Source organism: Rhipicephalus microplus, chromosome X, assembly GCF_043290135.1.
Source record: "Rhipicephalus microplus isolate Deutch F79 chromosome X, USDA_Rmic, whole genome shotgun sequence".
Classification (NCBI taxonomy): domain Eukaryota; kingdom Metazoa; phylum Arthropoda; class Arachnida; order Ixodida; family Ixodidae; genus Rhipicephalus; species Rhipicephalus microplus.
Genome location: NC_134710.1, coordinates 133,549,506 through 133,577,067, shown reverse-complemented (window position 1 = coordinate 133,577,067; position 27,562 = coordinate 133,549,506). Strand labels below are relative to the sequence as shown.

General features: G+C 44.9%; 3 protein-coding genes across 8 annotated transcripts in view; 2 read left to right on the top strand and 1 right to left on the bottom strand.

Moving 5' to 3' along the window:
* Nucleotides 1-655: 655 nt before the first annotated feature.
* LOC119170786 (uncharacterized) lies at nt 656-3,234 on the top strand. The gene is made up of 4 exons (XM_037426416.2): nt 656-1,678; nt 1,766-1,901; nt 1,960-2,202; nt 2,690-3,234. Exons 1-4 carry the CDS (start codon nt 732-734, stop codon nt 3,014-3,016), a joined length of 1,653 nt encoding a protein of 550 aa, XP_037282313.2. The 5' UTR covers nt 656-731; the 3' UTR covers nt 3,017-3,234.
* A 642-nt stretch (nt 3,235-3,876) lies between these two features.
* Nucleotides 3,877-8,423, top strand: LOC119176518 (protein C10). 2 transcript variants are annotated; one of them, XM_037427845.2, is made up of 3 exons: nt 3,877-4,081; nt 4,174-4,350; nt 8,283-8,423. In XM_037427845.2, the coding sequence occupies exons 1-3, from the start codon at nt 4,030-4,032 to the stop codon at nt 8,387-8,389; spliced, it is 336 nt and encodes a 111-aa protein (XP_037283742.2). In that variant the 5' UTR covers nt 3,877-4,029; the 3' UTR covers nt 8,390-8,423. The 2 variants fall into 2 exon arrangements, with proteins under 2 accessions (XP_037283742.2, XP_037283741.1); XM_037427844.2 differs by lacking the exon at nt 8,283-8,423 and adding an exon at nt 4,707-5,439 and having other exon boundaries at nt 3,885-4,081.
* Nucleotides 8,424-15,649: 7,226 nt separating this feature from the next.
* LOC119185769 (poly [ADP-ribose] polymerase 2) overlaps nt 15,650-27,562 on the bottom strand; it is a 98,283-nt gene continuing 86,370 nt past the window's right edge. For all 5 annotated transcript variants that reach the window (XM_075877747.1, XM_075877749.1, XM_075877751.1 and 2 more), the window contains one exon: nt 15,650-18,685. In XM_075877747.1, coding sequence (XP_075733862.1) covers nt 18,529-18,685 — 157 coding nt within the window. In that variant the 3' untranslated portion in view covers nt 15,650-18,528. The remainder of the gene's footprint in view (nt 18,686-27,562) is intronic.

The window sequence follows — 27,562 nt, the reverse complement described above, 5'->3', positions numbered from 1 at the left end:
TCCAAGGATAAGAAAGTGGCCTCGAAGAGAAGTACCAGATGGTGGTTCATCAGCTTGCGCGAAAAAGAGTGCACGAAATGGCCCAGATGAAAGCAGGCATGAAGATGTCGAGCCTGAACTCTTCGGAGATCAAGAACATGTTGCACCAAGCGGGTCTTCGGACGGAACGTGGGACTGTTCATTGCCTGCTGATAGTATGTGCCAAATCAGTTCATGTACAGATAAAATGTCTCAAATAGACCTTGACCTTAAGCGGATGATGATAGAGGATGCGAAAAAAACGACGAACCGCTTGCAGCGGAAAATTTCCCGCCTCAATAAGTCACTGCAGACGCTCCAAAGCCAGCACGATACGGTTCGTGAACGGCTTCAAGCTTTCGAAAGCAACAAACAAATCGCCTGTTTTGTGAGTGTACTAAGAGCCGCAGACGAAGGCCATAAAACCACCGAATTTATCAAGAATCAAGTGTCGAATTTCGCTTCCAAGAAGCCAGCGTACACGATCGATTCTGAGGGAGTGCGTCCTCTGGAAAGCGTGCTCCAACAAAGGTTACGAGTATGTGAGAACAAGAGGCCTGTTCAAGTTGCCTTGTCGTGCCACACTGCAGAAGTACATCGGGCACTCAACAGGTGAAATAGGCGTCACATCACTCATAACAGAACGCCTCTGCGCAGAGCTTCAAGCGCTACAAGTCGAACACGAAATCTTCTGCTCCCTGATCATCGATGAAATGGCGATACAGCAGAAAGATATGTACGGTCGCCAACTCGATAAGGTTTTCGGTCTCGTTGACATGGGTCCTGAGCAGCAATCATGTGCAACGCCTGAAGTGGCGAACAGGTTGTTGTGCTTCGTCCTGCGAGGGCTATCAACTGCCTATGTAATAACCCTTGGGTACTTCTTTACCCGGTGCCTCAGGAGTGAGCTACTTCGTTTTATGACAATGAATGTCATGAAGGCAGTCGAAGATGTGGGTTTCCGTGTAACGAGGATTGTTACCGACAATCACCAGTCAAATGTTGCGCTCTTCAAGAGCCTTTCCGAGGACGGAATGCTTGCGCATGTAGTGCCACATCCATTGCGACAAGGTGATCCTGTTTTTTTGTCTTTTGATCCGAATCACCTCATCAAGAACCTCAGAAATAATATTGTGGAAAGAGAGATGATGGACGGAGATAATCTAATTCAAGGTGGACTGCACTTGAAGGAGCTACTCAGCATTCAGTCACAGCTACTCGTAAAGCCAGTGAGGTTCCTAACACAGTCACACGTTGAACCTAATAACTTAGAAAAGATGAAAGTGTCAAGGGCTACGCAAGTTTTCTCCCCAGTCGTAATAGCAACGCTTGAGTTCCTACAAGAAAACCCGCAACGCCACCCTGATGCGACAGAATTTCAGGACTGTTTGCCCACCATCACCTTCATGAAAATGCAGTCGAAGTGGTATGACCTTCACAATATTGGCGCTGTGAAGCCGCGCGGTCAAAGGGAAGAACCATTCTACTTGATCGACGACGACCGTCTTTCGTGGCTTGAAGTAGACTTCATCACGTACATCGAGGAGATTCAGCTTTCTGGTGGCAAAACAAAAAAGAAAATGACGAAAGAAACATGCGAGGCAACGATAATGACGACGGGGTCAACTGTGGCATTGATTCAACATCTATTAGACAACAAGTAGGTTTTTCTTTTTTCACCTTCATATTTTTTATCGCAGTTACGTATATGTGTATTGACTTAGGTATCAAACAAACTTTTTTCCAGCTTTCGCTACGTCTTGACCCGTGCCTTGAACAGCGACCCCGTGGATTCCCTCTTCAGTTGCTTTCGACAGTTTAACGGAGGCAACGATAGAGTTGATGCAAGAACCGTGGTCTTCACAGCCGAAAAGCTGTTAAAGGTATACTTGGTGCCCGTTGGAGAGCACATTCATGTAACCTACGCACTTTTTTCTCCAGGTTGGAATCCTCCAAGCTGCTAAGAGTGGAAACGCTCCCCATAGCTCCGAAACAAATGCACCTCTAAAACTCAAAGCCCGAGAAGGCAACACCGCGGCCGTGCCACTTGTGGTCGTCCTCGGTGCTAAGCGGCTTTCCTATGAGCTAGAAGTATTAAATGTTTATCTTGCTGTGCCGGATGACCTCGAACTAGCACCCCTAGTATACCTGGCCGGATACATCGCGCGTGCATGTGAAGAGAAGGTAAGGACGGTTATTTTTAAGCTTTGCATTATTTGCTGCATTCTTTCGAACGCGTCGCTAGCGCGCCAGCCAGTCTTAAACAATGTTCACTTCACTTTCGCCTTCTTCGAATGTTAACTATAATATGCGAACCAGCAGTTCTCCCTCTTTCTCATATTTTTCTTCTTTTGTCCTCCCTTTCGCCACTAAAAACCAAGGGCATGGTTCCAGGCTGACCTCGAGTGAAGAAAAACTCAGGTCAGTCTGGAGCCAGGGTTCCGGCCCGAATCAGGATGCGGGTCCCGCCCCGCCGGTGTGCCACCACTGTAAGGGTCGACACCAAATATGCGTGTATGCCACTCTTTTTGACGCAGGTTGTTTCATTCCCACTCTTACGAAATTTAGATAATATTTTTTTTAGCTAAGCGAAGTAAGAAAAGGAGCCTACATACTTGTTGCATAGTACTTTTGATGAAAATTTTACTTGGCTTGATTTTATTACTTGCAGTTGCCCTGTGAATCATGCAAGGTTCTCCTTCAAGAGACGAAACCGTGTAGCAGCATCTACGATTTAGTGAAGAAAATCGATAACGGACAACTTCGGTATCCCAACATGGAGATCGTGAAAATTTGCAAACTCGCATGTGACTTTGTCAGTGAAGTGATGAAAGACACTGAAGTTCGAAGAAGTGGAAATCTGTGTAAACTTCTTCACTCAGCCCTCCTTCCACATTTGGTTACTTGCCCCGCACTACGGTGTGGTTCGGGCAGCCTTCAGCACACGAAACAGATCTGTGATGCTTTTTTTTTTAAAAGCTGCTTCGACCACTCCTAGCTAACTGGGCAGGGAATGTGAGTGCCACTGTGCAACGTCTTGTAAGGCTGGCACACAAGCCCCTCTCCAGAAAAGTTCTGCGCCTTTGAGGACCATGGCACCTCCATTTTTTTACCTTGTAATGCAGGCAAAATTGTTCTGCTGTATTAGAAAATATACTGATCTTTTAGAGATTGTAGAGCTCCAGTTATTAAACGCACGTTTCATTGTAAGCACAATACCCGGCATTTTCATTATTTCCACATGCACAGCAAAGAAGACAATTTCACATTCAACACTCTTCGAACGGGAAATATGCAGACGAAGGCTAATTTAGAGTTATTATAGCTCCTGAAATACTCTGGAATGAATTAAAGGTTATGTAATCCACCGTCGCGCCAGCGGAGAAAGGCAAACATAAAATCATGGCCTTTATTCAAAAGTGATTTTAACGAGAAGCTAAAACGTTGTGCTGTAGTTAAATGCCGTAAAAGGGGTCTGAAAGTTCTTTCAAGTCCTTTTGTAAAATAATATGAAATACGTGTATTAATCCTGTGGCCTGAGGACGGGGCAAACTTGTCATAAGCATGAATTTAAAGCTGACTGTCGCAGGGGCGGGATGGCTTAGTCGAGGCCACTCCGTCTCCCTTAGTAGCGATAAACCACTTGTCACAAGGGAATGGGTCCCGTAGTAGGGTGGAACAAAGCACTGAGAGGATATCAAATTCAAAGTGTCCGCTTGCAGCACGAAGAGTGGCGAGTTAAAACATCCCGGGAATTTGCGTGCGCACCGCTACTCCGCCGTTTTTCATTGTTCTTGACCGGTGGCGCCGCGGCGGCAGGCGAATGAACTCGGCCTCTTCCGCTGTTTCGGGCGCACGCAGCAGGCCGCACCCTGTGCGCTTTGATCCAGCGGCCGTGGTCCTGGTATATTCACCTTTCCTTCCTCCGTGTGGTATATTCCTCTATAATGGCTCGTTGGCGCTCCGCGGAAATTTCTAGCTGAACTTCGTGCTCTGCGGGTGCTTGCGAAAATGTCGACTACCCTCGCGCTCAAAGAAAACTTTGACTCTGAGAAAGCAAAAGGTAACGTGCCGATGCCTAGATTTAGCTTGCACTCATTGAAAAGATGCGCGAACTATTAATTTCGCGTTTTCTTCTCCTTTAATGCAATTCAGGTGCCCTGGAAGACATCCTAGCTGCGTTTGACCAACCTGAGAACTTCGTAAGGCTTCAAGACGCAAAAGATCTTGCTGGAAACGACATGCTTAAGCACATGCAGATCGTTTTTCCTCTTCTAACGCAAATAGAAATGACGGTCATCGAGAGCTACGGCTTCACACGCGACGGAGAAGGTACGGCAAACAGCACAAGTCGCTGATGCGGTAGCACGAAAGAGTCGTTATGATGCCTCAAGCATCTAGTTGTACACATGTAGGCATATAAAAACAGCGCACATGGGCTGCTTGTATATGCACACATGAAATGCATATGATAGCAAGGTATGTGCGTTTATAGATTACCGGGAAATTGTGGCCGAGCCACGCTGTAAATTATTGTGGAGGAGCCCGGACGCTCAAACCCTCCTCGACTTTAACCGCCCTAGAAAACAAGCATCTTAACGGGAGGCTTTCATACAAATACAAATTAATTTGTTCTCTGCAGCGAGTCCCATAACGTCGGTTACTTTTTCCCCCTTTCTTTTAATTAGGTGTGTTGCAGTTCGCCCAAATCATCAAGCAGATGGAACGGGAGCATCCTGAAATTGCACGACTGAATGCAGAGCTTCGGGCGCACTTCATCCCCCCAATGGTACCGCCGTCGTTACCCGACAACTGAGAATGTACTTGCTCAGCAGAAGTTGTACTGTCGAGTGATCCCTTTCATTTTCATTATTTTCGTCCTTCCGCATTGACTGACGTTGCTGCGCCGCCGATCGGCCGCGCGGCCCAACGCATGATAGCGGACTGCGACGAGAAACAGTGCAAAATACGGGCCTCGTTTCAGATTAATTCAGGGAAGTTTGAAAAAAAGTTATCCCGGACGCGATTAAAGTTTCAACCGTGGGTTTTATTTTACAAGAAAAGGAAACGTCGGCAGTGTTTATCTGCCAGAAATGACACTCGCAAACACATGCCGTAATCGTGCCTGCATTGCCCGAAATGCGTGAACTATAAAACCCAGCTTTCGAACCGTGCGGTTCGCACGGAGGCGTGCACTGTGTGCGCAGCCCGACGAGTTTCCTGTGCTGTGTCTGCCAACATGTGATTTGTTCAAATACCATCTCTTTCATTCACTAAATGTCGTTTCATTTGAAAATACTGTAAATTTTACATAATCACCATAGTGTTGATGTAGCTTATCTGTTCTCATTTGTTTGGAAGAAATTGTTTTGTTATGTTGTGTGCCATTAAACGTGGAATAAAACATTTGTTAAAGAACGACACAGTGGCAGTATAAATATTCTCTGGATAACAGGAATGTTTAAAAAAAAATAGATATCAGTGGGCACTGACTTGAAAAGTATAGGCCTGTATGAAAGCATGCTACAGCAGCTGTGCCTATGTGGCTAGCCCTATTTTAAGACATCTTTCCACTGTTCTTTCTTCAACAAGGATAGCTTTTTTTTTTTCGCTGACAAAATCAACATACTTCAGAGCCCTGAAGATCACAGGGCCCAACAGGGACACAGACAACACATGCTATTTGCAGGCGGAGCAAACACTACTAATTCTTAAATATGTGATGTATCATGTGAAACATCCTACCACCGCCTGTTGAAAGCCGGATGCAGTTTTGATCCACAGTGCTGACTTGCTGTTTTATTGAGTTTATAAGACCACATGTCTAACCTACAAAAGAACACTGTGCAGATGCCATGGAGAATATAAGAGTGCAAGCATGCCTACACAATCTTCTGTAGTGGTGTAATGAGCTTAAAAGGACCACTCGGCAAGTGCTTATCCTAGACATCTCTTTTTGTACCACAAGGTAAATTATGAAATACCTATGCTCACAGCAAGTGTAACTCTTCAAGCTTTTCAGAGTCTTTTGAGGTAAAAGCAATGATTTATCTGGCATGTGTCCTCCTCGAATGTTCCTTCTGCCTTACTAGTCGGGTTACTTGTAGCTTTTTATGAAGGAAATAAGTATAAATTTAAAGGCTCGTTTTTTTTTTTGTTAGATACAATAATAACTGACACTCCCTTGTTTAAATGCACATATATGCCTTATAAAGTGGTCCTGCCGTGGTGGTCTAGTGGCTAATGTACTCAGCTGCTGACCTGCAGGTCGTGGGGTTGTCACTCAGTGGTAGAGCATCAGATGCGTGATTCTAAAGTTGAAGGTTGAGTCCTTGCCAGTGACAAGTTACCTTTTCATCCATTTTTTTAATATTTACATTAGAACTACTAATAACATCTCCTATACTTTCCTTGGCATCACTTGCTGTTAGTTTCTCATTAATATTGCACCTTTTTAAACATTTGCTGCTCAATATATAGACTTCACATATGGGCATATAAGCAAACTCTTCAGGTTGTGGTATATTCTGCTCTAATGAAATAAATGGCTTCCTATAGGCATTGGAATGATTTTTCCTGCGAGTAAGTCTACAATTCTATCATTTACATTATGGTGCTTGAAGGACTTGCTGTAACAAAAAATGTTGGTCACTGAGGCAAATCGCTTTGCACATAATGCGGCAACTTAGGCTTGAACATGTTCTTTGACCTTATATAAAGACTTCAAATAAATTACCAAGTGTAAAATACTTCTTCACTTTTTCTTTCTATACAGTGGTGCCTTGCACACCAGATCTTTCACTCGAACATTTCGCAGGCATATCTCTGTCTCTAGGGCCTCCATATCCCCAAGTCATGTTCCCGCTTATCTCGCCTTTAAAAAAAAAAATGGGTGAGTAGGGTTGGCACCTGTCTGGTATGAGACCGACTCGGCCAATTTTTTAGACAGCGGGCTGGTTGCCGGTTCACACCCGCAGTCATTGGCCGGCTTTTTTTCAGGGCAGTGAACGAAGCGTCATTCTAATCATGGATATTTTATGCCGGCAATTATATTAGTAGGTTAGATCAGTAAGACATTTTTGTTCATACATAAGGTGGAATTGATTCTAGGAAATAATTCTTTCCACCCACCCCCAATTTCGTTAAATGGCCGATTTTTTTGGTCGAGAAAAGGTGGCAATCCTATGGGTGAGTGAGAGCAAGAGACCTGGGTTCGCTTCATGCATGTAAATATTCCGACCACTACAAGACATGACGAGAAACCTTTCTGGTAGCAGTGGCTTCTGCATGACCTAGCCGAGATGATGCAAATGTTAGCCCTTTTGTCCACAACCTTCCTCTGAATCTTAACGCTATCTAATGACATGCACATTAATATTTTCTTGCATGAATAAGCAAAATTGAAAAACATAACAGATTTGCCATTTATAAAGAGTGAAAAAACATTTACACATTGAATGTGTCGCAGAAAAAAACTAGCCAGTGGTGCCCATTTTTTTCTTGTTTGGCCTTCCTGCTCATTCAGGTCTTGCCTGTTTGCTGTATACACACTTCTGCGTGAAAAATTATTTTTCAGCTACAAAAAAAGCTTCAAAGTGCCATTCACAGCACTACCAAAACTTATCGAAGGATATATACTGTTGCTAACTATAACATCATGATGGTCTTGAATGTTGTGCAATGCAAGTTCTAGTAAGAAAGCATCACTTTCTTCATTTTGTTTTATATCAGAATAGAGCATCGAAAAAACTTTTTGAAGCATTAAAGTAGAAAGAAACATTGCTCTCTGGATTCTGAGGTGCTTGTATGAAATGTCATGTGCGGGCTTCATGGATAACCTGTTAAAGCTTAGATGATCTAAAAGAGGTTTTAGGGTATTCAGTACCAGTACTTTATAATGTGTCAGGCACAGAAGTTATCCCTATTTTTTGCATCATTTACCTCGCAGTTATGACAGCAACATCAAGCCATGAATTTCAAAATTGCGCGAGCCTCCAGGCAACCTTGCATCCTGCGAATTTCAACATTTGTATTGCTTCCCTAGCCTTGACAGCATAAATTAGGGCAAGTGGTGGGGAGGTAGTTTGTCCTGACCACACGTTATTTATAGGATAAACACATATATTACTAATGGCAATCGGCCATTGCTGTTTCAAAGTAACAGTAATAGTAACAGATCACATATATCTAATTGTAATATTAACAGATCACATATATCTGATTTTTTCTATTGAAGTAATTGTAAATTGTTCATTTTTTTTCAGTATTGCATCGCAAGTCTGCACCAAAGCTAGCCAAACACACTTTTATAATCTATCCAAGTTTGTCTAGGAGCCGGTTGGATGCAAGACGACCCGCTTCTAACATTTAGTTTGAAGAAGAGAAATGAAAATTTAAGGGCTGTTTTTTTGTTAGTTCTCATTTATTACTTTGGTTTCAGAAATTACCTACACATTCTACTTTCCTGATTATTAGAAACAGGGGTGCAATAGCCGAAATACAATTTGGAGCACTAAAATCTAAATTTAGAGCAGGTTACAGAAAAAAAAACATGCATTTTTTATCATGAAACACGAAATTTAGAGCAATAGAAGAAACAGGGCTTAAATTTAGAAAAGAAAAAGTGTATAAACCACTCAACATCGCCTAAATCGTGTAGTGTGAACGGCTATTTCAATGAAAGTAGTATTTTGAATTACATCATTCAGCAAACCATGATTAAGTCCATATCAGAATTTGCTGTGCTTGTCAAATCATTTGACGAACTCTGCGAATTTAAATATGAATCTGCCAAACTCGCGACTTTTAAATTTGGGAGATTCATAATACTGCCACCTGGTGTTCTGTGCCAGTGAACAGTAAGCCAGTTCTGTGCCAGGAGAACGAAGAATACGAAGACGAGCAACCCGTGCCAGTGGAGACGTCCTTCTTCGTGTCTGAGATTTTAACAGTCGCGTCTCCTTGTACGTTTCTTTGAGCTCCTAGCGCGTGACAACTGGTGGAGGTGCCGGGGTACCCTATGCACCGAACCCCTCCCAGTACAAGAAGCTGCAGCGCTGTACCCGTGGTTACGCCTGTTCACAGTGCTAGCCGAAAGATGCGTGGACTGGACCCCGAGTTCGGACTTCTCCCAGAGAGGATGACGACCCCAACTATCCCAGGCAGCGCCGTTCCAAGCGGCTCCAACCCAGCAAGTATGGAAGGCGCAACGCCTATGCACTATACACTGTTCAAACCACAAACGCCGAATCCCTTTCATGGTGCCGTCCATGAAGATGTTGAGGATTGGCTAGTCCACTATGACTTCGTTGCCGCTCATAACATATGGAATGACACAGACAAGCTCCGACATGTCTACTTCAGTTTGAATGACGGGGCGTGTGTTTGGTACGAAAACCGGGCAGGTGTGTTCACGTCATGGGTGGACTTCAAACGCCGGCTTCTCGAAACGTATGCAAGTCCCGAGAGCGAGCTGAGTGTGAACTCCAGTGTCGTATGCAAATGCCAAACGAAGGCGTCACAATGTATGTTGAGGACATGACGCGTCTTTTTCGACGAGCCAACCCTCACATGCCGGAAGAGAGGAAGGTGCGATACCTGATGCGTGGAGTGAAGGAGCAGATCGGTGGTCTTGTACGCAGCCCACCCAAGACTACATCAGAGTTTCTTGCTGAAGCCGTCCTAATTGAAAGCACGCTTCGGCAACGGACCCACACCTACAAGCGACAATTGAACTTTGCCTCTGCTACGGACTACATGGGCAATCTTGGGGGCCACGTCGACTTCTTCCGAGAACTCATACGCTCTGTAATCCGCGAAAAACTGCAGAAGTTATCTGTACCTTCGGCGCCCACTGTCAGTTCTTTGTCCGGCATCGTCCGAGATGAAGTTCAGCAGGCACTACGAGAACCGTCCACCGTCTGTCAGACAAAGCCGCGGCCCCTAAATGACTTCCCTCGCATGTCGTATGCGCAAACTCTGCTCCAGCCAGCACCACCTTTGGCTCCGCTTCCCATCCCAGCCCCTGCAATGCTTCCGGCAGACTAAACTTTGCGCCAACCTACACCACATTTCACTCCGCTTCATACCATGGCTCCAGCCATGCTTCAGGTAGTCCAAGCGGGCCCGTACCTCAGCGACCGCCGACCGATTCCGCGAAAATCAGACGTGTGGCGGGCCCCCGATCGACGTCCTCTTTGCTATCACTGTGGCGAACCTGGCCACATCTACCTACAGTGCACTTATCGAGAGCTGGGACTTCGTAATTTTTCGGCCAACTCTCCACCTCCTAGGTTCGGCCAGCGGCCTCTGGAAATTGCGGACTACGTTGCCCAGCAGCGCGGATCGACACCTCGGCACCACTCACGTTCTCTATCACTGCGGCGGTTCTCGCCGAATCATCGCACCTATTCGGGCGTGGTGCAGGGCCGGTAATCTAGCCCACGTCGGAAAAACTAGCCACAGCGACCTTCAGGGACAAGGCCGCTCAGACTGGTCATGCTCAAAGCCCCCTATCTATGCCGACTGAAGATACCGACGATACATCGACAACGACATCACTGGCTGATTGTGGAAGAGTTTCCTTAGATATTCCTGTTCTGCTAGATGGTCGCGAAGTCAGCGCTTTAGTGGACACTGGTGCGGACTATTCCATAATTAGCGAAAAACTGGCCACCCTTTTGAAGAAAGTAACAACGCCTTGGAACCGAACGCCAATTCGTACAGCTGGCAGGATATCGTCACGCCCCTCGATATGTGCACGGCAAGATTGCAAGTCTGCGGTTGTACGTTTGTTGCCAGTTTGAGTGTTTTCCGGCAGTATTCTCGAGACCTGATCATTGGCATGGATTTTCTCAAAGAGCATGGTGCTATAATTGACATTCGACGACAATGTTTAGTCACTTTCGTGACCACAAACACCACAACAGCTTACGCGGACCCCAGCCACTCCCAAGTGTCTCTCCGCGTCATCGACGACGCTGCCACAATACCACCCCGTGCAACTGTTGTGGTTCAAGTGGCGTGGGACGGAGTGATGCACGGTGGAGCAGTCGTGGAAAGCAATCACTCGCTTTTGTTGTCTCAGGGTGTCTGCGTAGCGAGAAGCCTTGTTGACCTTCGTTATGATCACTGCGACGTTTTTGTCACAAACTTCAGCTACGAGCACCGGCACTTTTTTCCAGGAACTGTCATCACCCACGCTGACTCAGTTGCCAATGTCACCGAGTTTTGCTTCAGAGGCCGTCGACACTGCTGAAGCGCCTTTCCGCAGCGTTGACATCAATCTAACGCTTTCTGAAGCGAAAAAGCAGCATTTGAGCGAGCTGTTGCTGGAATTCCACACATGCTTTGCACGTTCTTCGAAGATACGTCAAACACCAATACCGAAACACCGTATTATCACCTATGATGAGTCGCATCCCATACGGCAGCAGCCTTATCGTGTTTCGCCAACAAACTGGCACGCGATTCAAATGCAGGTTAAGGAAATGCTTCAGGATGGCGTGATACAGCCTTCAAGCAGCTCTTGGTCATTCTCGGTCGTTCTTGTGAAAAAGAAAAATGGCACGCTTCGCTTTTGTGTAGACTACAGGAAGTTGAACAATGTCACAAAGGAAGACGTGTATTCGTTGCCCAGAGTCGATGATTCTCTGGACAGGCTGCGGCGCGGGAAGTATTTTTCGTCTATCGACTTGAAGAGTGGTTATTAGCAAATAAAGGTCGACGAACGTGACCGGGAAAAGACCGCTTTTTTAACTCCGGATGGTCTTTATGAATTCGAAGTGCTCCCTTTCGACCTCTGTTCTGCTCCAGCCACATTCTAGCGAATGATGGACACCGTTCTGGCATACCTCAAGTGGAAAAGTTGTCTTGTCTACCTCGATGATGTTGTTGTGTTCTCAGAAACGTTTGACAAGCATCTTCGTCGCCTTCGGAATGTGCTCGAAGCCATTAGATCGGCCGATCTCACACTCAAGCCTGAGAAATGTCGTTTCGGCTACGAAGAATTAAAGTTTCTTGGTGACGTCGTGAGTGCAGTCGGTGTTTGGCCTGATCTTGACAAGACTGCTGCCATCGCCGCTTTTACAGCTCCAACTGACAAGAAAAGTCTTCGACGATTTTTGAGTCTGTGCGCGTATTACCGGCGCTTTATTCAAAATTTCTCCAACATTGCGGAGCCACTATTAGGTCTCACGCGTGATGACACACCATTTGTCTGGGCTGACGAACAGCAGACAGCCTTTGCAGAACTACAGCACCGGCTCTCTTCCCCTCCCGTGCTCGGACACTTCGATGAAGATGCTGACACAGTAGTACGCACTGATGCCAGCAATATTGGTCTTGGAGCTATTTTGGTACAAAGACAAGACGGCATGGAACGGGTAATAGCCTACGCAAGTCGCACGCATCTTGCGCAGAATCTAACTATTCCACATCAGAGAAAGAATGCCTCACGGTCATTTGGGCAATTACAAAGTTTAGGCCATATCTCTATGGAAGACCATTCAAAGTGGTGACTGATCATCATGCTTTGTGCTGGTTGACCAATCTACGAGACCCTTCAGGAAAATTAGCACGATGGAGTCTGCGCCTACAGGAATTTGATGTCACCATCGTGTACAAGTCAGGCAAAAAGCACGAAGATATCGACATGCTGTCATGAGCACCTCTTCAATCAGCCAGTACAAGCGCAGAAGACGACGGCACCTTCGTGGCAACTCTCAGCGGGCCGGATCTGATGTCTCATCAATGAAATGACACCGATCTAAGAATGATTACAGATCACTTAGAAGGTGGCACCGTGCCCATTCCTCGTCCGATGTCGCAAATGTTGCCATCATTTTGCCTACGAAATGGCGTCTTATACAAAAGAAACACCGGTGCTAATGACTGGTCTTATCTTCTCGTCGTGCCTGAAGCCCTCGCCCACGATGATGTCTTATTAGCTTGCCACGACGAGCACACATCCGGCCATATGGGCTACTTGAGAACTATGGACCGGGTGCGACAACTCTACTACTGGCCTAAAATGTCTGCCCATGTCAAACGCTACGTGAAGGGATGCCGTGAATGCCAGCGTCACAAGACACCGCCCTTAAGGCCTGCAGGCCATCTACAACCGATCGATCTACCACGTACACCGTTTGATCAAGTGGGAATGGACCTCCTAGGCCCGTTTCCTTTGTCTTCTTCGGGAAACAAATTGATTATTATAGCAACCGATTACTTGACGTGTTATGCTGAGACGAAGGCATTGTCACGAGGAACCGCATCCGAAGTTGCCAGCTTTTTTATGCATCAAATTTTGCTACGACATGGCGCCCCGTCATATGTCATCACTGACCTAGGGACATCATTCACAGCGAAACTCTTAGATGATATCTTCAGGCTGAGTTACACAACCCATCGAAAGACCACTGCATATCACCCTCAGAGTAATTAATGGTTTAACAGAAAGGCTAAACAAAACGCTAGCCGACATGATATCTATGTACGTGGATGTGCAGCACAAAACGTGGGACGACATCCTGCCGTACGTAACCTTTGCGTAGAAGACTACAACGCAGGAAACTACACGCTTCACACCATTTCGGCTTGTTTATGGTCGAGATGTCAGAACTATGCTAAACGCCATGATTCCGTATGAGGACATCGACAAGCTCGACCAATTAGCCCCCGACATCAATGAGTAGATTCAGCGCGCTGACGAAGCACGTCAACTGGCCCGTGTGAACATCAGAACTCAATAGTGTGCAGATGCACGGCGGTACAACATCCATCATCGAGAAGTTTATTATGAACCTGGTGACCAAGTTTGGGTTTGGACACCCATTAGGCGGCGAGGTCTCAGTGAGAAACTCTTGAGGAAGTACTTTGGACCTTACAAAGTACTCAGACGTGTGAGCGACGTGAACTACAAAGTGGTTCCAGATGGAGGCTCACCATCATACCAGCGCAGGTTACCACGCCCAGAGACTGTACATGTTGTCCGCCTAAAACCATATTTTACACGGTGATGCGAATTTTCTTCGTGTGCCAGTGAACTTTTCATGTGAACAGTGAATACCGTTTATTTCCGATTGCCGGGCCCAGGACGCACTTTCTCTCGTGTGCTAGTTTGTTCAATGTTTGTTTATGTTGCCTACTTCGACCCACTGCTGTGCACACTTTTGTTTGAGCATCGGGTCGATGCTCTCTTCGGAAAAGGAGTAATGCCACCTGGTGTTCTGTGCCAGTGAACAGTAAGCCAGTTCTGTGCCAGGAGAACGAAGAAGACGAAGACGAGCAACCGGTGCCAGTGGAGATGTCCTCCTTCGTGTCTGAGATTTTGACAGTCGCGTCTACTTGTACGTTTCTTTGAGCTCCTAGCGCGTGACAATACCGAGCAGTATGGGTGGCGGAAAAACAAACTGGCCAACAATTTAGTTTGTTTTTTTAGGGAAGCAGAAATGTCACACACTGCTCCAAATAATTGCCAGTAACTTATTTAGACCTCAGCATTTATACTGGTACTCAGAATTATGCAGCATACAAATGCATCAGTAACTGAACAAAATGTGCAATGTCCCGTGACTCGCACTAATAGCCCCTTCCAAATCCCAATACGCTTTTCTGCAGGTAACTGGTGTACTGCGGCAAAGGTGACTTAACCAGCATTCTCTGCACTACGGTTAGAACTAAGGACAAGATGTTTTCAACCGCTACACCCCCCACTCCTTCCCCCCTTTTTCCACTGTTGGTTTAGGTGCCACTTCGGCTCACTTGCAAGGCGCCCTCAACCAGGTAAAGTAACCATGGTGCACGCCCGTTTGTCTGGCAACACTACCGGATATCTATCGCCAGGACCTTGGGCGGGACGACGCAACATAAAAAAAAAGTGCCACTGCTAAGCCAATCGACGTGGTCGCCGGCGTTCGCGGCACGAGAAAAACGCAGAATATGCTTCGAACTTTAGTTCTTCACAAGCATAGCTGTTCAGGCTTGGTATTTCTCGCGAAGCGCTAGTGGCTACAGCAACGCATTTCTGTCTTGAAGTTTTGTCGTCCCTCCAATAGGTATCAGTATAGTGCCTAGAAATATTTCTAGACACTGTAGTATCAGCTGCGGTCTTCGAACTGATGGGCGTGCAGGGTTGTTACTTTATCTGGTAGAGCGCTTCTCGTGAGCGTAGGGCAGGTGCCTAGAATATTCTAGGCATAATAGGGTCTGTGCACTTTGACCATGGAGGAAGGAAAAACTATGGTTCTTACTGACAGCGCAAACTGCAGGTGGCCGACATGGCCTGCATTTGTTGCCGAAATCAGTGCACCTGATAAAACATGAGGCTGGCTTAGCATTTTTGGCACAGCGTGGTGCAATTTAAGCAAATTTCACGGTTTAGGTGCAGCTCGGCACAACAATCGGAAATTGTATCAAATTAGTACAATTGGCCCAGCTGTTGCATCCCTGTAAAACCAAAACACTTATTTAGTAAAAATGCAAACATAAATCATTGTGCAAACGGCAGAGCTGAGTGATAAAGGCAGCAAGTGATCCTGACTGCCATCCACTGATAGAGTTACGGACTAATATGCATTGAAAGTCAATTTCCAGATTTTCACAGCAGACTGCACCACCACACAAGGCCCTGTTTTATACAAGTATTGCACAGGTCACTTTTTATTCAAAGACTAGTACTGAAACAACATGGAATCACAACGAGTGACACTTCAGGGTGAACATATGAAATTATGAGCAATACTTATTTGCAGGCTTCATTTATAAAAATGCTTGATGAACACACAACAATTTATCACAAATATTAGGGTAAGCAGTAGACACAGACTCTTTCTACTATGTTCGTAGAACAGTGTTCAGAAAATTGAGTGATTGCAAGGCTCAACAACAAATGCTTCATGAACACACAACAATTTATCACAAATACTAGGGTAAGCAGTATAAATGCACTTTCTACCATCTCCGCAGAACAGTGTTCACAAAACCAAGGAGGATACATAAAACTTGCTGGAGTGGAAGGGGCGCTGTGCGAGTGAAGCCAGCCGCGCCATCTTGCCAGTGGCAAAAGCGTGCTCAGCGCCATCACGAGCTGCTGATTTCGTTCGTTCTTGTTTCACCTTGTCGGCATGTAAAGACAAATGGTTTACAATGGTTGTCTCTTGCGTCATTTACGGATGTGCCAACAGGTTGAAAAAATGTTGTCGCCTCACATTCCACCTGTACGTACACCGAAACGTCTTCGACATAGCCATTCCGCGCTTGTTACTAAAGGTAGCTATAGCTGACGTGATCTAAGCGCGCAAAACATAACAGTCCGGATTTGTTTTACAGGTTTCCTAAAGATCCCGTAACACGGAGCCTCTGGGAGTAGGTCGTTCGCTGTGAGAAGTAGAATGCGAAAGACTGAGATCACTTCGCTCTGTGCACTTCGCGCCAGAGTGCTTTGACCACCTCTTCGCCATTGAAGGGAAGCATGTGAAATGGGGTTATGAAGTGGCATTCAAGGCACTTCAACGTGAAGAAGGGTTGTGGCTCGGAAACAAACTTACAAAAGTCCACGTCCAATGGTAAAAGCAAGAAAATGAAGGTATGATATGCTGTACAACTGATCGAGTGCCTCAGTTGCCGACGCTTTGGACTTCTGCGAACAAAAGCTAAAGCTGCTGCAATTCAAGGGTGCCAGCACAAGATCTACGTTTATTAGAACTTTTGATCGCTTATTTGATATCTTAAACTCCAGGAACCCGCTGGCAAGGTCGTACAAAGCACCCCTTCGGCAGGGGAACGAAGCATTCTGGAAGTCGTTTTTTTTTTTTTCGGAGACTCGAGCGTATATAAACGGGCTGAGAGATTCGGCAGTGACAGAAGGACTGAAAAAAAAAAAAGAAAACGGATTCATTGGTTTTTGGATATGCATGGCAAGCACGGAAAGAATGTTTGACAGACTTGTCAGCCAGGGTCAGCTGAAATACTTACTGACACACAAAATCGGTCAAGACTTTGCCGAAAACTTCTTTGAATCAATACGTGGATGAGGCAGCCATAACAACAACCCAACAGCTTCGCAGTTTATGGCTGAATACAAGCGTCTATTGGTTCAGACGGAAGTCACGTCTTCAAGTTCTGGACACTGCTCCCAAGATGTTCTCTCCGTATTGAATGCAACGACTCTTGTAGCCATGGTAGATCCAAGAAGCAATCTCACTGACATGCGCAAGGCCCCAGTACTGCAGCCCGATGACCACGACAATATGCATCGCATTGACTAGCCCGAAAGCTTTTCTGTTTTTGTCGGTTTCGTGGTGCCATACATAGCAGGCTTCATTGTTCGAAAGGTCGAACTGCAACTACCTGTGAAGAGTGCATAGCAGCCATGCACTCAGACGAGCTGACACCTTTAATTAAATGTAAGAGGTGAGGTGGTCTTGTTTCACTGTCGCGAGATGTCATTAGCCTCTGTAAAGAAGTCGAGGACTGAGGCGGCTACAGGCTGAATGTGATTCCATCACAACGGTGAAGTCAAGAGCAAAACACCTCACCCTGAAAGTTCTATGAGCTTCCTCCAAGAAAAACTGGTTCCATAAACTAGAGCAGCACGTCCTAGACTTTGATACGCTTGATAATCAGGTTTACAGTTTGGGCAGGCAAATCGCCTAACAATACGTAAAAGTGAGGATACAACACATGACGAAGGAAAAAAAACCGAGAATCGGTCAAAAGTAAGGTGGGACCACTTTTGACAAGGGCAATAATTTTCAACCACCAGTAAGGCACCTATGTTTTCGATGATGTGTTTGCTTTAGGCATCACTATTTGATACATATGCACTTTGATTGAGTTTTCTACATGCCACTTGGCTGCGTACAAGTCGCAATAAACATTTACAACCAGGATTACTTGTTTTCATTGCTTTATAAACACACAAGTCACTTCACCTGCAGTGCGATAAAGCATAAATTTGCAGCGCTCGGCTCTTTTCTGCCACTGGCAACATGGACGCCGCACATGACCGTAGCGGCGCATAGGCGGCTTCCACTCCAGAAAGTTTTCTGTATCCTCCTTGCACAAAACTGAGTGGTCCCCACGCTCAAAAATAAATGCTTGATGAACACACAACTTATCACAAATACTAGGGTAAGCAGTATAAACACACTTTGTACTATCTTCGCAGAACAGTGCTCACAAAACTGAGTGGTAGCCAGGCTCAAAAAGAAATGCTTGATGAAGACACAACAACCTATCACAAATACTAGGGTAAGCAATAGACACAGCCACTTTCTACTATCTTCGTAGAACAGTGTTAAAAAAATGAGTGGTCACAAGGCTGGCACACTACGCACATATTTCCACATGATGAGGGATATTCTTTATAATATATGCATTATTCATCACTCTTAAGTCAAATGTAGATGGATTTATCACAGTTGATTGATTTGTGGGGTTTAACGTCCCAAAACTACCATATGATTTATCACAGTTAAACAGCATCAAAACCAATTTGCCACAAAACTTTCACTCTCTGGCATCATTCTCGACAAATTTAACTTTGACAAGATACACCAACTTCACCTGGTTGATGTTGTACACAATGTATTCATTGTACAAAAGGGATAAATGTGGACGGTCCCTATTCACCAGCTTTCCACAAGCAATCATGACACCATTCGACCTGAAAAAACAAAGCGATAGCATACACTGAATGTTCGTTTTCGCAGAAGAAATGGAAAGCTTAACAGATTCTTGGCCACAGCGGCTGTATTTCTGTGAAAGCAAAGTGCAAAAATGCCCATCTACTTAGATTTAGAAGCACGTAAAGAAACCCTGGTGGCTGAAATTAGTCCACAGCTCCCCCATATGGCACTCCTATTAAATTGTGATACCACTAAGTAAAATCTCAATGTTTATATTATAATGATTTAAAAATGAAATCAATAATAACTTTTCAAAATGGTAAGATGCATAGTTTTGTTTCTTTACTAGCACTATAACAGCTCATACAATTTTTTGGTCTTCAGCTTTTTTAGAAAGCCTCCATCTTATTTATATCCTGTATTGACTACATAATTCTTGTCAGCATAGAAAAATTCTGCATATGGCTTGCAACTAACTAATGAAGTCGTTCTTCCCACTTGTTACTGCATTCTTAAAGCAACCACAGGGGTGCAAATGAATGTATTAAAGGAGCAGTGACACGAACTATGCACATGTTGCAATTGTTGCATCAACACATAGTCATCGATCCCCTAGTAATGATTCTATTCTAATAATGCAACAGAGGGACGAATTAACCCTTTGCTGCAGGATGTCGCGAATTCACGACATACTAAAAAACTTCGAGCAAGTAAGTCATGAAATGCGTGCCACCTTTATTGCCGGCTGCCAAGTATTCACGGGGCATGTAGCTTTCAGCATGAAAAATCTAGCCCGGTCTCGTCCAAGGTACTTCAAGCTAGAACCAATTGTTTTGATGCTCATGGAAGAGAGCACCAAACGCGTGCAACAACTCTCACTCTTTCGTTTTTTTTTTCTCGCCTTGGCGACGTAAGTTCTATCTTCAATAATTTTTTTTTATTTGGTGTGTGCACACTCAAGAGGAGGCACACAACATGTTACCTAGTTCTGAAGTACGTTTTTTGTTGCAAGGTTCTCGGTTCTGTGGCATATGGAGAATTTGTGAGATACGCAAAAGTATGTATCAAAGTTGAATTTCAGATAACTTGACTGCAGAATCATTTAAAGATTGCTACTTAAAGCTGGAAAATGAAAACAATTTTTTATTTTGCACGACGGTTTCATAATTCATGCATAAAGGGTATGTTATATCGATCAGTATGACCAGTATCAAACCCAATTTAAAACGTCTGCAAAGCCCGCCAATTTCAAAGACGATAGTCTTTCTTGGGGACCTTCAACAAAAAAATTTTGGTCTGTCTGTCTGTACATTTGTCTGTTTGTCCGTCCTAAGGTTGCCTCATACGGCTAACCCCATCCGCATTGCCCACCAATATTGCTCAAGGTTTAGCGTTCATAGTTGTGTGATTGTCAATTAAAAAGCAATTATTGCACATATCTGAGGTGCGACAACAACGCTTCAATGTTTTATATGTCCGGCTTTATACTAGAAGAGGCACACACAAGTAATTCTAAGGAATGTAGCGTTTAATCGCGCTGCGCTGACAGTGCAACACGATGCTCAAAAAGGTGTTTCCAACGCTTTGCTACGATGTCACGGTGGTGGCACCTGCCCGTCGCTTTGCGTTCTACACCTTATCGCCTCCGAGACTGGCGCGCATCTTTCTCCGCGGGCTGCACGCCTTCGTTTTCGAAGATAACTGCCAGATGGCACTTGTGTCTAACGTACCTAGATGCGCTCGTTCACCTCCGCCAAACGCTCACCTCCGCCAAACCAATTTTCTTGCGCAGAACATCAAACAAACGTTTTGTTCACTCTCTCTAGATGCAAGAGTATCATCTTTCGACGACATTTACAGAGTAACATGTAGATTCGGGCCAATTTTTTAGCACTGCAAGCGCTGCCAAGAGGCCACCTCCCGCAGTCCCATCTGATCACATGGCCACAAGAGATGGTGACGCGATCTTCAGTTGACATATCGTCTGCACGGTGCGCACATGTATAGGCATGTCTTTGCCAGTCACACTGTCGTCGCCCTCATCAGTGCCCGCAAGCGACGATGAAAACACTGAGGAATATGGAATCGCGGTGAATCGCGGCGTGGCAAAATCATTTTCAGTTCAATTCTTTTCTGAGTAGTGATTCTGAAATCGACACCGGATTGAGAAGCGATGAGGCAGCTGGAGAAATACGCCTGGGCCACGGTAGTTGTTAAGGCATTCGAATCCTGCGTGCGTGTTACATGCTTGCGATGACCGTAGCTTCAAGTTATCACATTCGCGATCCCGACTCTACAACAAGTCGACCAAGCGGCACATAGAAAACGCTCGATTCGTATGAGCGCGTTGCACGAAGCAAACGAAAAAAAGCAAGTGAAGTCATTGCTCAGCAGCCAGGTGTCACCACCAGGCGATACAACATATAGGCTCCGCGATGACAATAAAATTGTCAACGTCAACGCTGCTCGCTCATCGTCACTCGATTTCTGAGGCGTGGCCCACTCGATTTCTGAGGCGTGAACATGTCAAAATAATGTCGATGTCTCATGGCCGGGAACGCGCCAATGAGCCTTGAACGCTCTTTGCACTCGAAATAGAATAACTTCTACGTAACGGACGGGATTAATACCTCACCAAAAAACTCGTGGGTACCAAGCAATCGAATGAATGCCACATCTAGAATTAGAAATTTGATGTCACTGTTCCTTCAATATTCATCATGATTAAGCATTCATGTACTTATTTAAAGTCAGGACCACTTTTTGTACCTGTGTGTATGTTCCTTTGGTCCTTGCACTTTGTACTCGGTGCCATAAAAAGCATGACACATAAACTAGCCCATATTGCTACCCTAGTCCTGAAAGAACCTTGGATCTACACGTGAATGAAAGGGCAGAAGAACCTAATTTACTGAGAGGGCAGCACTAGCCACTTGGTCCGTGCCAGGTTAAGGGTGAGTGAGTAGTCCTCCCTTTCCTCTAGCCACATATTCTTTTGGAAAACACAAGGACACTACATTTGCACCAAACATCAGATGTTTCAAAAACAGTCTAAATCTCATGAGGACACTGCCTGTTTTACTTTGATGCTTTTTACGCCATGTGCTGCAATATTTCACAAGGTGAGATCAGATGGATACGCACAACAGTTTTTAATGGGTAGCGAATATAGCATTCTTTCTTAATGCTGAAGTGATATCAAATAGTACAAAGCTTGCTCAAAGTGATACAAGAAGAAATCAGGCTTATATGCAGACGCATGTACGCATAACACTGTTCACAATTAAATGCCTCGAAAAATCAGGAGCTAGTAAACCGGAAAACATTGCTTTTGAATTATGCAGAGCAAAATAAGGATGACAATACCGAAATGCAACCACATGCAGCACTGCACTTCATTTTGAAAGGCTGAATGGCAACAAAATTTCACTTTTGCTAAATTCATTACAAGTGAGTAGTCGTGAAACCCACATACTATTACCAATTACTGTAGACCCGTTGACAAAAGTCGGGACGTACAAGCGACGACCGCAATCCGATAAAACTGCATCGCTGCGCCATCTGACGTGGAGAGTGCGCATGCGTGTCCTTCAATTTCGCACTCATATCTTTTTACTCTGTTGCAGCGTACCAGTGATTACAAGTAGCGTTTCGTGCTAGACGTCACTTTTTTTTTTTCATTTTGTGATGCGCTCAGTTCAACAGGTGCACGGTGGCATTGAAGTGTACGTGGCTCGTTTCACAGACAACGCAGAGAAGTAGAACTTTTCGTTTAACGCACTAGTCTTAAAAGCTCCTTTCGCAGAAATCCCGGTGTCGGTGTCTACGTAAGCGTCGTTGGTAGTGGGCGAAAAATCAGCGCGTTCTGCGTGGCAAAAATGTGTTCACAGGCTTTCTTTTCCTCACGGCACGTTGAGGCTAACTATAAAGAAGGCAATGCCATGTAATCTCAATCAGGTTCTCATGTTCTATTCTTGGGCGCGAATCTCAAGCGTCCCCGTTTAATCGTGGTTCGAAGAGCTCACACTTAGAGTACAGAGCAGCAAGGAACGTCTACTCATTCATAAACACACACTGTTCTTTTTCAGCTGTCACTCAGCTTTTTTGAGTTTATCACTGCTCTCACGTGTTTTCGTAACTTTCTGCAGCCATGTGAAACACGTTGTGATTTACATCTATAGAGGATATTGAAAACTCCAAAGAAGCGTGATTACAGCTAATAGTTCCGAAGACTTGCATCGTTTGGTATCCTGTCGGAATACTTGCCGATCAGTGTCTGAGCCTGACCCCGCATGTAATGTAACAGTTTCACTGTATTTAATGACAATTCAATACGGCATCAAGTGTTTAAAGGCCACCTTCAAAAGTCACTTTTTTTTTTTTCGCGAAATAAATTTTTAGTGTTTTGTTTTTCTTGCACGCCCAAACATTCACATATATGTTGCAACAAAAATTATCTTCCTAGTGTCATTAGTTAGCGAATTACAGCAAGTTCTCTATACCCTATGCTCCTATAGCAAAACCGAAACCACCTTTCCAACTGTGGTTTCGGTTTCGAAAAATCGCTTTCAAAAGCAAGTGTTGTTTTGTCTATATTAATGCTATTCAAAATACTTTATGCATTTTATTTTGACTGTTATATTAGGATGATGTCATTAAATACAACTTTGTGTTTAAAAGTCATCGTTAATCTCTAACAAAAGCCACAAGGGGGATGCACGATGCTCGTCAGAATTTTTGTTGTTTGCCTTAGTCAGGCTACGTCAGGATTCGTTCTGCATTTGTTCCACGTGTCAACGCTACTAGGGCTGTATCCTTAGGCCACCTGGACCATATTACGACCAGCATGGGGAAGCGCAGAACACAGAAGACGAGGCTGCCTACTGACACAGACGCCGGTATTTTGGCGACCGCGAAGAAGCTTGGGGACATAAACAAGGCATACCAAGCTCCACTAGACAATTCTGCGCTCCAAGGGAATAGGATAATGGACATTGGTATTCTTTCTTCAGTGTTTTCATCGCTGACATGTTCCAAATGCATGAACACAAGACTGAAGCTCGAGGAACGCTCTCACCATAGGATATGCTCGGCTTGTGCGGTCGTGTGTACCAACTGTGGGTTCAAGTGCCCATTTCATACGTCGAGAAAAATGGGTCGTGCCAATGAGAACAATTTACGTCTGGTTTACGCGATGCGCCAGTTAGGAAAAGGGCACACTGGTGCAAAAACTTTTTCCAAAGTGATGAACATGCCTGCTCCTCCACGTCACTCCGCCTTCGACAAATTGTCATATCGGCTTTCTGCAGCGGCAGGAGAAGTGGCGTCGAAGTCGATGACTGATGCTGCTGTGGAAGTTCGTCGTGTTGTGGGGAGTGCCGAGTGTGGTGTTTCAGAAGATGGCATGTGGCAGAAGCATGGCCATTCATCTTTGAACGGTTGTGTGTCTGTGATTTCTGTTGACACGGGAAAGGTTATTGATGTTGAGGCCTTTTCTAGTTCGTGTAAGTCTTGTAAAACCAAAAGCAAGTTGAGGTAAGATAGTGCTTCGTACCAGCAATGGAAGGCAAACCACACTTTCTGTCAAGCAAACCATAAAGGAAGTGCTGGCAGTATGGAGACGGTTGGTCTATACCGAATATTTGAAAGGTCGAAAGGCAAATGAGATTTGAAGTACCTGCAGTACTACGGGGATGGTGATTCCAAGAGCTATGCCGCTGTCAAAGACATGTATGGAAAGGACAGTGTGCATAAACTGGAATGTATTGGGCATGTCCAGAAGCGTGTAGGCTGCCGCCTCAGAAAACTGAAGAAGACAGTGCGTGGACTCGGTGGTAAGGAAAAGCTCACTGATGCCCTCATTTACTGCTTGCAAAACTACTATGGCATCACTATAAGGGCTAATGTGGGAAACCTTTCTGCAATGAAAAAGGCTACCCTTGCCAGTCTTTTTCATTGCAGCTCTACTTGAACCGAAAAGCTGGTGCGGATACCAAAGGGTCGAAGCACTCGGCCAAGGGAAATATGTACACAAAGGAGGACTTCCAAATGATGTGCTCAACAAAGTTAAAACTGTCTACAGTGATCTGTGCCCTGATGAACTTCTAATGAAGTGCCTTCATGGAAAGACTCAAAATGCTAATGAGTGTTTCAATGGTCTAATATGGCAGCGGGCACCCAAAGAGGTCTACGTAAGCTTGCCTACAGTAATGTTTGCCTTGCATGGTGCTGTGGCACACTTTAATAATGGCAGTGTAAGCACCCTAGATATCCTGAGGCAAGCTGGCATAGAACCAGGGTACCACACGACGAAAGCTTGCATCGCCAGGGATCACCAGCACATGCAGAATGCTAAACGCAAGTCAGCGGATGGGACAAAACAGGCCAGGATTAAAAGACAAGCAGCCACCTGAACAAAAGAAGACAATAATGCTTCCGCAGAAGGGCCCAGCTATGAATATGGTGCATTTTAGGCCTGCAATCGAAGATTGTGACCCTTTTTACAAGCTCGGAAATCTTTGTTTACGTTTTTCTGAAAATAACAATTTGCTCCAAATGTTGCGACGCAAACTTTCATAACGTATCTCTCAGCGTATACTTTGAACTGAAATTTTGCACAATGATTTACAACATATATATCTGTGCAGTGAACTAGAATAAAAGAAATCCATCAAATATTTTTCAGTTAACAGCTGAATTCTGCAACAGGTTCAGTCGGACTTGGCTCTTTTTCCCCATTTTTTGTTTTTTTAGCATTACTTCCTTGATACTCACTGCATAATATTTATTCTAGTTCACTGCATAGCTCCAGCCATTAGTTACACAAATCTCAAAGCTTTACTGAATAAAGCCACCCATTACTCACTTATTACTCACTTATATATTCAATATTTTGCACTGTAAATAGCTGGGTAAATTGAATAAGACATGCTGGTCTTGAGGAAAAAGTTATTTCAATGCTGCCTGCCCTTAAAAAAATGTTTGTTTTTGAGTGGCCTATCACCTTAAGCTGGCAAATTTACTATTTATGAACACATGTTTCTCAATAAAAAATTGCATGGCACACCTATCTCCAGTGAAACACCGATTAAAAACTGTACTTATCAAAAGCCAGCCAGAAGTGCGCCGTGCGACCAGAGATTTATCTACGCAGTCAATGAGCTGATTTTCAGTGGTTCTATTAGAATACTGCTGTCACGCCATTCCCTTATCTTCACTCGCCCGTCATGCGTTCAAGATTTTGATTGGCTTGCGATACTTGTTAAACATGTAGAAATATCAAGCGCTGGATAAAAGTCTGTCGTCCACTAAAATGGCGCCTCGTGTTTGCATTGAAGATTGGCGATACATCGCCAGACTTTTTGTGGAGGGTGTCCCGCAGAGAGTGATTGATATGTGGGGTTTAACATCCCAAAACTACTAATGATTATGAGAGACGTCATAGTGGAGGGCTCCGGGAATTTCGACTACCTGGGGTTCTTTAACATGCACCCAAATCTGAGCACACGGGCCTACAGCATTTTCGCCTCCATTGAAAATGCAGCCGCCGCAGCCGGGATTTGATTCCGCGACCTGCGGGTCAGCAGCAGAGTACCTTAGCCATTAGACCACCGCCGTGGGATATTGTCCAAAAAACTGGAAGGTCGAAGACAGCGATCACCAGGATTATACGTGCTTTTAGAGAAGATGGAACACTCGTGGATGCCAAGCGGTCTGGGCGGCCAAGAGTCACGACGCACGAGGCCGACATTTTGATTGTGGCCGCAGCTGTCAAGGATCTTTTCTTGTCCGCCAAGGAAATCTAGGACGAGCTGTCTCCGAATATTTCTACAAGGACAGTGAGCCGACGATTGAAGGAGGCCGGCATTAACAATTTTGCCGCGGCGCAAAAGCTTTTTATGTCTGAGCGACAGCGCCAACAACGCCTCGACTTCACTTTGAACCACCAGCATTGGAAGGAAGAAGAATGGAAAAATGTAGTTTTTTCTGATGAGTCGACTTTCTGCATTCAGTGGGTCAGCAGAGGACGGTGTGGCGGCCCTTCAATTCGAGGTAACCAATGCGTTCAATTTTCACGGTGTTAATGTTTTGCTGCTTTGCATATGCCCAAATATTTTCGTACATGTAATATTCTTGAGTTTTTTTCAAACTTATTTCAACAAATAAAAATATCCTACAATGTCAATATAGAAACAAACACACTGCAAATAACAGAACATCCACAAATCCTCGCTAGTAGCACATTAAATACACATGTTTTAAGTTCTTAACACAGAATCTCGTACACGTTCTTCGCATTACGGTTTAAAGCACACTACAGTTTTAAGCAAAACGTGCATAACCAATTCCCGAATCGATTTTCTACAGCTTTAGCTGCCCATTCTGGTTCTTTTAAAATTGCAGGTACTACCTTGATTATACTTATAGTGTCCTCTCAAGTGGCCGTGTTCAGTGTCCGTGTGAGGTTCTATAAGCAAAGATGGGCTAGGGTCACTTGTCCGAATTGATGGCAAATTCACAGCGCCCTACTACAGTTCCCTGCTACAAGACATCATGCTTCCATATGCCCTGGATGGACCTTTCCCCGACGGCTGCTTCATCTTCCAGCAGGACAAACGCCCCGTACACATTAAGTGACCGCCATGCTTAAGACCTTGGCGTACGCACCTTGCCGTGGCCTCCCTGTGGCGTGGACGCAAACTCGATCGAGAATGTGTGGACTCGAATAAAGTGGGGTCTGTCCAGACACAACTTGTCCAGGGCAACGTCGGGGGCGCTGTGGAATGCGATTCAAGAAGAGCGGGAGGCCCTTCGATCGGACGGCGATTATGTTGCGTCATTATACAAATCTATGCCAAGAACGATGTCGGAAATAATTTCCATGAATGGTTACTTCACCCACCATTAAATTTTTG

Coding starts and splice junctions, on each gene's coding strand:
- LOC119170786 (XM_037426416.2), top strand. CDS start 732: ATGGCGATACAGCAGAAAGATATGTACGGTCGCCAACTCGATAAGGTT. Junction 1,679..1,765: donor CAACATCTATTAGACAACAA/GTAGGTTTTTCT, acceptor ACTTTTTTCCAG/CTTTCGCTACGTCTTGACCC. Junction 2,203..2,689: donor CGCGTGCATGTGAAGAGAAG/GTAAGGACGGTT, acceptor TATTACTTGCAG/TTGCCCTGTGAATCATGCAA.
- LOC119176518 (XM_037427844.2), top strand. CDS start 4,030: ATGTCGACTACCCTCGCGCTCAAAGAAAACTTTGACTCTGAGAAAGCA. Junction 4,082..4,173: donor TGACTCTGAGAAAGCAAAAG/GTAACGTGCCGA, acceptor AATGCAATTCAG/GTGCCCTGGAAGACATCCTA. Junction 4,351..4,706: donor CTTCACACGCGACGGAGAAG/GTACGGCAAACA, acceptor TCTTTTAATTAG/GTGTGTTGCAGTTCGCCCAA.